At 32.9% G+C, this 12,057-nt stretch overlaps 1 protein-coding gene across 5 annotated transcripts in view; it reads left to right on the top strand.

Annotated features, from left to right (window-relative positions):
* Window positions 1–6,708: 6,708 nt before the first annotated feature.
* LOC105220164 (MATH and LRR domain-containing protein PFE0570w) overlaps window positions 6,709–12,057 on the top strand; it is a 68,280-nt gene continuing 62,931 nt past the window's right edge. For 3 of the 5 annotated variants that reach the window (XM_054233186.1, XM_054233184.1, XM_054233182.1), the window contains exon 1: window positions 6,709–7,669. In XM_054233186.1, coding sequence (XP_054089161.1) covers window positions 6,799–7,669 — 871 coding nt within the window. In that variant the 5' untranslated portion in view covers window positions 6,709–6,798. The remainder of the gene's footprint in view (window positions 7,670–12,057) is intronic. The other 2 variants (XM_054233179.1, XM_054233175.1) reach the window with 1 other exon arrangement.

Here is a 12,057-nt window from a genome sequence, read left to right as displayed (position 1 = left end):
ATCTGTCGAGTAGTTCCTGAGATATGCATTTTAACGCATAAATGTCCGATGATATCAATGTTTATGGTGTGTGATGGGGTACGTAAGGAAAACGAGTGTAGGAAGTTTGGTTAATGCAGCTTTATTGGATTGCAAGATTTATAAAAAAAAATATTTAGGGGCGAGGCCACGCCCACTTTTCCAAAAAAATACATTCAGATATTCCCCTTCCTAATGTGATTCTTTATGTCAAATCTTATTATTATAGCTTTAATTACGGCTTAGTTGTGACACTTGAAAGGTTTTCGGTTTTCGCCATTTTGTGGGCGTGGCTGTGGTCCGATTTTGCCCATTTTCAATACCAATCTCCTCAGGGTGCCAAGGAATATATGTACTAAGTTTCGTCAAGATAACTTAATTTTACTCAAGTTATCGCTTGCACGGACAGACGGACGGACAGACATCCGGATTTCAACTCTACTCGTCATCCTGATCATTTTGATATATATAACCCTATATCAACTCTTTTATTTCTGGGTGACACAAACAACCGTTATGTGATCAAAACTATTATACTCTCTTTAGCAACTTTGTTGCGAGAGTGTAAAAATATAAAAATAGTAATGTATGTACATCACATAGTTGAAAATTAAAATACATTAATTGTTATGGCTACCGTTGTTATTGGAAACCTGAGTGGACTACTGTGTGTGGTACAATGATATCAACATTTAACGAAGAAATTTGTGTAGAATCAGTATTGACTCTGCAGCTATAAAAATAAAGTGAATGTACTAATTCTAACAAAATAATATGTCTAAGATAAATCCGCCTTGTGTGCCCGAAGGACTCCGCGATATTATGAAAAATCTTACAAAAGAAATGTTGAAGAAAAAACCTTCAAATATTTATGAGTTTTCGGCGAATTATTTTGAGTCTATTAATGAAGAAACTATATTTAAACAAAGAAACTTTGAAATAACACCAAATTATGAAACTATAATTAAAAATAGCAACGTGTCACTACAAACGCAGATTCCTATATCTTTGATTTACGGAATTATTCCTGAAGAGTTAATTGTGCTTATAAAAGAGTTTATTAAAGCTGTGTTACGTTCAAGTCCAGATAATATTTGTGAATTTGCTGTACAATATTTCAATAATTTACAAGAAAAATATTACAGCACCAATCGATTAGTAGAATATGCCTCTTACGAAAACTATCTTAAAACGACTCAGAGATTTTCATTCAACGCAGTTGAAAAGTGTAGTTGTGGTCGAATTCTTACTCAAAGTCGGAGGAAGGAAAAAACAGCTTCCGAATTTGATTCCTCAAATGAGTCCACCGAGATAAGTCGTTTAGATTTATTAACTTTGAATCAAACCAATAATCAGCAATTGAAAACTGTAAAGATAGAATCTAAGAATATTTCTAAAATTCTTTGCGTGTCAAATAAATATTTTCAACGAAACTACTTGTCGGCTATTGTTATTATTCAACGTTACTTCCGTCGTATTTTAAAAAAGCGAAGAAATGAAAAAAAATTTCATAAAGGAAAAGCTATTAAAGGCGAATCATACAAAAATAAAGTTTCAACAGAACTGGTCAGTAAAGTATACAGAGAAACAAAGCCTACCCACAACGAGTGTTTGGGAGATACAAGTTTTACAACGGCAAATGATGGTATTTATTTATATACATATACTTCTACTCAGTATAAAACCTCTGGTTTGTTTGCATTATTTTTCATCATTTTACACACCACCGAGGCGTACTTGGGTTGTGTGCATCGATTTTTTTGCTACAATTGTGCTAGCATTTATTCTTCACAAAAATTTTAAAGTCCTATAAACAGTATTTCAATAATTGTTATACAGAATAAATGTTTTCATTATTATTGGGATTATTTTAATTTATTTAGCATATTTATTAAATTTTATGGTTGTATTAAATGATATTGATAAGTTAGTTATATTATATGTACAAGTGTATAACGCGTTTCAACTAATTTCAAATATTGTATTAAAATAAATACATCCCTGGTTGGTGACACTGCATTTGGAACTTTCAAATTTTAAAACATTTAAAATTGCTATGAAACAATTTAAATAATTTTCAATAAATAACCTTGAAAGAGTATGTCTGGTTCAAGATAGTTCTGGCAATCTTTTCAAGCCTTGGCAATGTTTTTGATAAAATTGAAAGCGATTTCTTTCAGCGAAAAACTTTAAAATGCACTTTTTTTTCTGTCTTTAACACTACATTAAATCAATTTTTTTTAATATAATATGGCACACATTGACGTTAAAAACTTCTATATGTGAAATATAGCTTAAATAAATAATTTCGCATTATTTAAGACATACATATATATAATATTTGGTATTTTATGATTTAAGTTTTACTAAATTTAAGTACTCAATATATACAGCACTGTGGTTTTCACCAAGATGGTGGCTATCTTATCACCGAGACTTTCCCACGAAAAGGTTTTCTACTGTATGTACTGTCTACTTCTACGTAAAAATTTAAATAAGTTAGAGCCTAGAATTCGTGTGTACACTTTTACTTTTTTATATCTCACAACATGTTGCACAGAGTATAATAGTTTTGTTCACATAACGGTTGGTTGTAACACTTAAAACTAAATTAGTAATATCATGTTCCAATAGAAAATTTTAAGTGATTAGATTACATTTAAACGCTTCACAAAACTACCCTGTTCTCACTGCCGTTGGAGATTTAGTCGAGTGCAATCGAACCTTTTATAGTCTCGCAATTTATTGATATATATTTTTATTAAAATAACACACAATTTGACCCATATATTCGACATAAAGTCCAATCATTATATATAGTATTTAAGGGTTGAGGTAATTCCTGAACCGATTTCACTCATTTTCAGCATCAATGTATATTATCTATTATAAAGTGATGTAATCAGATATAATGCAAAATTGAGTTATATGTTGATTGTGAACCGATTTAATCCAAGAAAATATTACATGCCGAATTTCATTGAAATCTGTCGAGTAGTTCCTGAGATATGCATTTTAACGCATAAATGTCCGATGATATCAATGTTTATGGTGTGTGATGGGGTACGTAAGGAAAACGAGTGTAGGAAGTTTGGTTAATGCAGCTTTATTGGATTGCAAGATTTATAAAAAAAAATATTTAGGGGCGAGGCCACGCCCACTTTTCCAAAAAAATACATTCAGATATTCCCCTTCCTAATGTGATTCTTTATGTCAAATCTTATTATTATAGCTTTAATTACGGCTTAGTTGTGACACTTGAAAGGTTTTCGGTTTTCGCCATTTTGTGGGCGTGGCTGTGGTCCGATTTTGCCCATTTTCAATACCAATCTCCTCAGGGTGCCAAGGAATATATGTACTAAGGTTCGTCAAGATAACTTAATTTTACTCAAGTTATCGCTTGCACGGACAGACGGACGGACAGACATCCGGATTTCAACTCTACTCGTCATCCTGATCATTTTGATATATATAACCCTATATCAACTCTTTTATTTCTGGGTGACACAAACAACCGTTATGTGATCAAAACTATTATACTCTCTTTAGCAACTTTGTTGCGAGAGTGTAAAAATATAAAAATAGTAATGTATGTACATCACATAGTTGAAAATTAAAATACATTAATTGTTATGGCTACCGTTGTTATTGGAAACCTGAGTGGACTACTGTGTGTGGTACAATGATATCAACATTTAACGAAGAAATTTGTGTAGAATCAGTATTGACTCTGCAGCTATAAAAATAAAGTGAATGTACTAATTCTAACAAAATAATATGTCTAAGATAAATCCGCCTTGTGTGCCCGAAGGACTCCGCGATATTATGAAAAATCTTACAAAAGAAATGTTGAAGAAAAAACCTTCAAATATTTATGAGTTTTCGGCGAATTATTTTGAGTCTATTAATGAAGAAACTATATTTAAACAAAGAAACTTTGAAATAACACCAAATTATGAAACTATAATTAAAAATAGCAACGTGTCACTACAAACGCAGATTCCTATATCTTTGATTTACGGAATTATTCCTGAAGAGTTAATTGTGCTTATAAAAGAGTTTATTAAAGCTGTGTTACGTTCAAGTCCAGATAATATTTGTGAATTTGCTGTACAATATTTCAATAATTTACAAGAAAAATATTACAGCACTAATCGATTAGTAGAATATGCCTCTTACGAAAACTATCTTAAAACGACTCAGAGATTTTCATTCAACGCAGTTGAAAAGTGTAGTTGTGGTCGAATTCTTACTCAAAGTCGGAGGAAGGAAAAAACAGCTTCCGAATTTGATTCCTCAAATGAGTCCACCGAGATAAGTCGTTTAGATTTATTAACTTTGAATCAAACCAATAATCAGCAATTGAAAACTGTAAAGATAGAATCTAAGAATATTTCTAAAATTCTTTGCGTGTCAAATAAATATTTTCAACGAAACTACTTGTCGGCTATTGTTATTATTCAACGTTACTTCCGTCGTATTTTAAAAAAGCGAAGAAATGAAAAAAAATTTCATAAAGGAAAAGCTATTAAAGGCGAATCATACAAAAATAAAGTTTCAACAGAACTGGTCAGTAAAGTATACAGAGAAACAAAGCCTACCCACAACGAGTGTTTGGGAGATACAAGTTTTACAACGGCAAATGATGGTATTTATTTATATACATATACTTCTACTCAGTATAAAACCTCTGGTTTGTTTGCATTATTTTTCATCATTTTACACACCACCGAGGCGTACTTGGGTTGTGTGCATCGATTTTTTTGCTACAATTGTGCTAGCATTTATTCTTCACAAAAATTTTAAAGTCCTATAAACAGTATTTCAATAATTGTTATACAGAATAAATGTTTTCATTATTATTGGGATTATTTTAATTTATTTAGCATATTTATTAAATTTTATGGTTGTATTAAATGATATTGATAAGTTAGTTATATTATATGTACAAGTGTATAACGCGTTTCAACTAATTTCAAATATTGTATTAAAATAAATACATCCCTGGTTGGTGACACTGCATTTGGAACTTTCAAATTTTAAAACATTTAAAATTGCTATGAAACAATTTAAATAATTTTCAATAAATAACCTTGAAAGAGTATGTCTGGTTCAAGATAGTTCTGGCAATCTTTTCAAGCCTTGGCAATGTTTTTGATAAAATTGAAAGCGATTTCTTTCAGCGAAAAACTTTAAAATGCACTTTTTTTTCTGTCTTTAACACTACATTAAATCAATTTTTTTTAATATAATATGGCACACATTGACGTTAAAAACTTCTATATGTGAAATATAGCTTAAATAAATAATTTCGCATTATTTAAGACATACATATATATAATATTTGGTATTTTATGATTTAAGTTTTACTAAATTTAAGTACTCAATATATACAGCACTGTGGTTTTCACCAAGATGGTGGCTATCTTATCACCGAGACTTTCCCACGAAAAGGTTTTCTACTGTATGTACTGTCTACTTCTACGTAAAAATTTAAATAAGTTAGAGCCTAGAATTCGTGTGTACACTTTTACTTTTTTATATCTCACAACATGTTGCACAGAGTATAATAGTTTTGTTCACATAACGGTTGGTTGTAACACTTAAAACTAAATTAGTAATATCATGTTCCAATAGAAAATTTTAAGTGATTAGATTACATTTAAACGCTTCACAAAACTACCCTGTTCTCACTGCCGTTGGAGATTTAGTCGAGTGCAATCGAACCTTTTATAGTCTCGCAATTTATTGATATATATTTTTATTAAAATAACACACAATTTGACCCATATATTCGACATAAAGTCCAATCATTATATATAGTATTTAAGGGTTGAGGTAATTCCTGAACCGATTTCACTCATTTTCAGCATCAATGTATATTATCTATTATAAAGTGATGTAATCAGATATAATGCAAAATTGAGTTATATGTTGATTGTGAACCGATTTAATCCAAGAAAATATTACATGCCGAATTTCATTGAAATCTGTCGAGTAGTTCCTGAGATATGCATTTTAACGCATAAATGTCCGATGATATCAATGTTTATGGTGTGTGATGGGGTACGTAAGGAAAACGAGTGTAGGAAGTTTGGTTAATGCAGCTTTATTGGATTGCAAGATTTATAAAAAAAAATATTTAGGGGCGAGGCCACGCCCACTTTTCCAAAAAAATACATTCAGATATTCCCCTTCCTAATGTGATTCTTTATGTCAAATCTTATTATTATAGCTTTAATTACGGCTTAGTTGTGACACTTGAAAGGTTTTCGGTTTTCGCCATTTTGTGGGCGTGGCTGTGGTCCGATTTTGCCCATTTTCAATACCAATCTCCTCAGGGTGCCAAGGAATATATGTACTAAGGTTCGTCAAGATAACTTAATTTTACTCAAGTTATCGCTTGCACGGACAGACGGACGGACAGACATCCGGATTTCAACTCTACTCGTCATCCTGATCATTTTGATATATATAACCCTATATCAACTCTTTTATTTCTGGGTGACACAAACAACCGTTATGTGATCAAAACTATTATACTCTCTTTAGCAACTTTGTTGCGAGAGTGTAAAAATATAAAAATAGTAATGTATGTACATCACATAGTTGAAAATTAAAATACATTAATTGTTATGGCTACCGTTGTTATTGGAAACCTGAGTGGACTACTGTGTGTGGTACAATGATATCAACATTTAACGAAGAAATTTGTGTAGAATCAGTATTGACTCTGCAGCTATAAAAATAAAGTGAATGTACTAATTCTAACAAAATAATATGTCTAAGATAAATCCGCCTTGTGTGCCCGAAGGACTCCGCGATATTATGAAAAATCTTACAAAAGAAATGTTGAAGAAAAAACCTTCAAATATTTATGAGTTTTCGGCGAATTATTTTGAGTCTATTAATGAAGAAACTATATTTAAACAAAGAAACTTTGAAATAACACCAAATTATGAAACTATAATTAAAAATAGCAACGTGTCACTACAAACGCAGATTCCTATATCTTTGATTTACGGAATTATTCCTGAAGAGTTAATTGTGCTTATAAAAGAGTTTATTAAAGCTGTGTTACGTTCAAGTCCAGATAATATTTGTGAATTTGCTGTACAATATTTCAATAATTTACAAGAAAAATATTACAGCACCAATCGATTAGTAGAATATGCCTCTTACGAAAACTATCTTAAAACGACTCAGAGATTTTCATTCAACGCAGTTGAAAAGTGTAGTTGTGGTCGAATTCTTACTCAAAGTCGGAGGAAGGAAAAAACAGCTTCCGAATTTGATTCCTCAAATGAGTCCACCGAGATAAGTCGTTTAGATTTATTAACTTTGAATCAAACCAATAATCAGCAATTGAAAACTGTAAAGATAGAATCTAAGAATATTTCTAAAATTCTTTGCGTGTCAAATAAATATTTTCAACGAAACTACTTGTCGGCTATTGTTATTATTCAACGTTACTTCCGTCGTATTTTAAAAAAGCGAAGAAATGAAAAAAAATTTCATAAAGGAAAAGCTATTAAAGCCGAATCATACAAAAATAAAGTTTCAACAGAACTGGTCAGTAAAGTATACAGAGAAACAAAGCCTACCCACAACGAGTGTTTGGGAGATACAAGTTTTACAACGGCAAATGATGGTATTTATTTATATACATATACTTCTACTCAGTATAAAACCTCTGGTTTGTTTGCATTATTTTTCATCATTTTACACACCACCGAGGCGTACTTGGGTTGTGTGCATCGATTTTTTTGCTACAATTGTGCTAGCATTTATTCTTCACAAAAATTTTAAAGTCCTATAAACAGTATTTCAATAATTGTTATACAGAATAAATGTTTTCATTATTATTGGGATTATTTTAATTTATTTAGCATATTTATTAAATTTTATGGTTGTATTAAATGATATTGATAAGTTAGTTATATTATATGTACAAGTGTATAACGCGTTTCAACTAATTTCAAATATTGTATTAAAATAAATACATCCCTGGTTGGTGACACTGCATTTGGAACTTTCAAATTTTAAAACATTTAAAATTGCTATGAAACAATTTAAATAATTTTCAATAAATAACCTTGAAAGAGTATGTCTGGTTCAAGATAGTTCTGGCAATCTTTTCAAGCCTTGGCAATGTTTTTGATAAAATTGAAAGCGATTTCTTTCAGCGAAAAACTTTAAAATGCACTTTTTTTTCTGTCTTTAACACTACATTAAATCAATTTTTTTTAATATAATATGGCACACATTGACGTTAAAAACTTCTATATGTGAAATATAGCTTAAATAAATAATTTCGCATTATTTAAGACATACATATATATAATATTTGGTATTTTATGATTTAAGTTTTACTAAATTTAAGTACTCAATATATACAGCACTGTGGTTTTCACCAAGATGGCGGCTATCTTATCACCGAGACTTTCCCACGAAAAGGTTTTCTACTGTATGTACTGTCTACTTCTACGTAAAAATTTAAATAAGTTAGAGCCTAGAATTCGTGTGTACACTTTTACTTTTTTATATCTCACAACATGTTGCACAGAGTATAATAGTTTTGTTCACATAACGGTTGGTTGTAACACTTAAAACTAAATTAGTAATATCATGTTCCAATAGAAAATTTTAAGTGATTAGATTACATTTAAACGCTTCACAAAACTACCCTGTTCTCACTGCCGTTGGAGATTTAGTTGGAGTGTTTCTGTTCTGTTAGCTAGCAAAGTTTCCGCTGTGAAACTATGAAAATACAAATTATTAGTTATTTTAAAAATTAATTAATTTTTTATTGTCATTCATTGACTTTAGTTTAAAATATCTTCCCAAGTAATTTATTCAATATTATATTGATAAATTTAAAAAATATAATATGGTTGGTACTTGAAAAATCTCAAGCGTTTTTGAGATGCGAAAACACTAATACTGGGATGCGCGAATAATTAAAAGACTAATTGCGTGTTACGAAAAAGTAAGATTCCGATTAAATGAAAATCACATCCGTACGTTTTCACAGTTCAACTACAAGAGAAATCTTTATTTCGTTTTATGGAATCGCTTAGCCTAAATCTTAAAGAGACGGCTTAAAGTAGTGGTAATTGTATGTATATATTACAAAAGGGGTAAGTATAATTATTTTTCGAACTTCCGTTAAACATTGTAATAGATTAATTTAAGGTAAGTAATAGATTAGTTTAGTGCATTATTTAGGTAAGTATTTTATATGTAATAACATTTATTAATTCAATGTTTAATAATTAAATTTTTTAATATATTTTCAAATTCATTTACTTATTATAAGTTTCAGGTGTAAAATATATATACTTGTCGCTTGACGCAACACCACCACCTTAACAGGATCAGATTCCTTCAACATCCATTGGAAGCAAGGCCAGTTTGTGGATGGGGCGCTAAATTGTGCCCGTCTTGGTCGCTACGTCTGCGACTCACACCTTGCCGTCTTGCCCTTCGACGGTTGCGACGACACGTCCTAGTACCCACTGCCGCGGCGGCACGTTGTCCTCGTGGACGAGAATGAGGTCGTTGAGCTGCATATTGCGTGTGGGGTGCAGCCACTTGTTGCGCTGCTGAAGGCCCGTCAGGTATACTTTGGACTACATTAACAGATGCGCTGGTGTTAACGCCTCGCCGTTGTTGGGGTCTTGTCTCAGACGCCTCCTTCAGTTGACGCAGCTTGCGGTATTAGACCACAAAAATCTACGCCACATATAAGAAAGCGTCATATGCGTTCTCGAAGGAGCGCAACCAACGCTTTAGCCCCAACGTGGTGATTTCGAATGTGCAGGTACCTAAATATGTTATAACGAAGTGCGGTTTTTTATTTAGTAATAGCGTATGGGAGAGGTGGATTTAATAGGCGACCTCCTACTCGCATTAATTTAAACGAAAGCGATATAACCGAGTATTCATGCAAAAACGGATTGAGTTTTTGCGGGTTGGGTGGTACCTTTCTGCAATTTTTGAATAACATCCGAAAACTCTGAATGTTGGACCACCTGTGCAATTTTTAAGAAACTCAAGTTTAATTCATCCGAAGTCAGATCCTGGCCCATGGAGGATTTTGATGGTCGTCTGATCCATCGAAATATTTATGCGACCACACGAAGCAATTTTTTATGAGAAGAGACTTTTTCAAAAAGATCCAATATTGAATTTTTCTCAGTGGTCGAAATTAGTGTGAATGTATATTTCTTCTTCTCTAATGCTTCGTGTTCTGGTGAGAGCTGGAAGTGGGTATTGCTTGGCCATAATGCAGGGTCTTCTAGGAGGAACTGTGGACCGCCAAATTATATCGAATTATTGAATTCGTCCACGTTACAACTCCGAGACACTTGATCCGCAGGATTTTGCTTTGTTGGCACATGCCGCCAATGTACTTTGTCAATCAACTCTTGGATTTCGGACACTCTATTTGTGACAAAGGTTTGTAATGAGGATGGATGCGTTTTGATCCAATGTAAAACGATTTCAGATTCTGTCCAAAATGTAATATTTTCGAAATGTCGACTCAACATAGGCGCTACTCTTGACCATAATTTTGAAAGAAGATGTGCTGCCGGGAGCTCGAGACGCGGAAGAGGCTTGGTTTTCAGCGGAGCATCTCTAGACTTTGCAGTAAGCATCATACATTTAATACCACTAGCAGATTGGCTTCGTATATATATTCAGCATCCATACGCCCTTATTGAGGCATTCGCGAAGCCATGTATTTGGCAGATGGCACTCGTCTCTACTTTTACATAACGAGGAATGCTGATTCCTGAGAGCTGCAGTAGGTTGGCTTTGAAGTTCTGCCAGATAGTGTCAATGGAATCGACTCATCCTAATCCAGTTTTTGGAGCCAAAGCTCTTGCAATAAGATTTTCGTAACTAGAGGGCTAGTAATCCAAGAGGTCCAAAAGGGCGAGCAGAAACTGATAATATATTTCGTTTAGTGGCTCGGAGATCATTAAAATTGTCATCTAAGACAAATCGAAACAAGTCCTCTTTCGGCAACCAATGGATTCCTAAAGTTTTAGTGGTATTGTTGTCATTGAAGTTTAATGACATTTCAGTGTAATCACTGTCGAAAAATTTAGGGTGGTTCGAAAACCATTTCGTTAAGGTGAGAGTAATATTTTAATTACCTCACTTCTTAAAAGATCTAGAGACTCAAAAGTTTCGGATCCTGTTAATAAATCACCAACGTAAAAGTCTCTTTTAATGGCCAATGAACCGAGTGGATATTTAATTGTATTGGCATCACTGAGCATTTGCAAACCCCGTGTTGCGAGAAATGGAGCAGGCGCAGTGCCGTAAGTTACGGTGCTAAGTCGAAAAATTTGTATTTGCTCTGAAGGATGCTCTCTCCACACTATGAGTTGACAATTCCTGTCTTCTTCATGCATAATAATTTGTCGGTATATTTTAGTAGTGTCCGCCGTTAGTGCATACTTGTGTAAGCGAAAACGTACAAGAGTTGAGTATAACTCTTCTTGGATGGTTGGACCTACCATCAAAAGTTCTTAAGATGAAGATCGGCTCGAAGCGTCAAAGACAACACGTAATTTGAATGTAGTGCTTTCGGGCCTTAAAACGCATTGATGTGGAATGAAATAGTGTGGCTCACTCGGGATCTTATTGTTCGTTGGGCTCATATGACCCAGTGCTTTATATTCATTCATAAAGTCCAGATACATTCTACGAAGTTCTGGATCTTTCAATATCCTTTTCTCCATGGCCTGAAACCGCCGAACTGCGGTTTCATATGAGTGACCGAGTAATTTACGGTCAGCTTTAAAGGGCATTCTGACTTGAAGCCGTCCTGATGGTAATACTTGAGTTGTATTAACGAAAAAAAATTTCACACTCTTGTTGCTCTGGTGTTAATTTAATGCCATTTGATTCAGAAGGTAACTCTTCTAGAGCCTAAAATTTTTAGACTACTGAATCTATTGACGTTAAGTCTTCTTCAGCTTGGCATAATGTGCTATGTATTCTGGGAGGAGAACTTATATTGCT

Source organism: Zeugodacus cucurbitae, chromosome 2 (assembly GCF_028554725.1).
Source record: "Zeugodacus cucurbitae isolate PBARC_wt_2022May chromosome 2, idZeuCucr1.2, whole genome shotgun sequence".
NCBI lineage: Eukaryota > Metazoa > Arthropoda > Insecta > Diptera > Tephritidae > Zeugodacus > Zeugodacus cucurbitae.
Note: the sequence above shows the minus strand (reverse complement) of the source record. Positions and strands in the feature narration are given on the sequence as shown.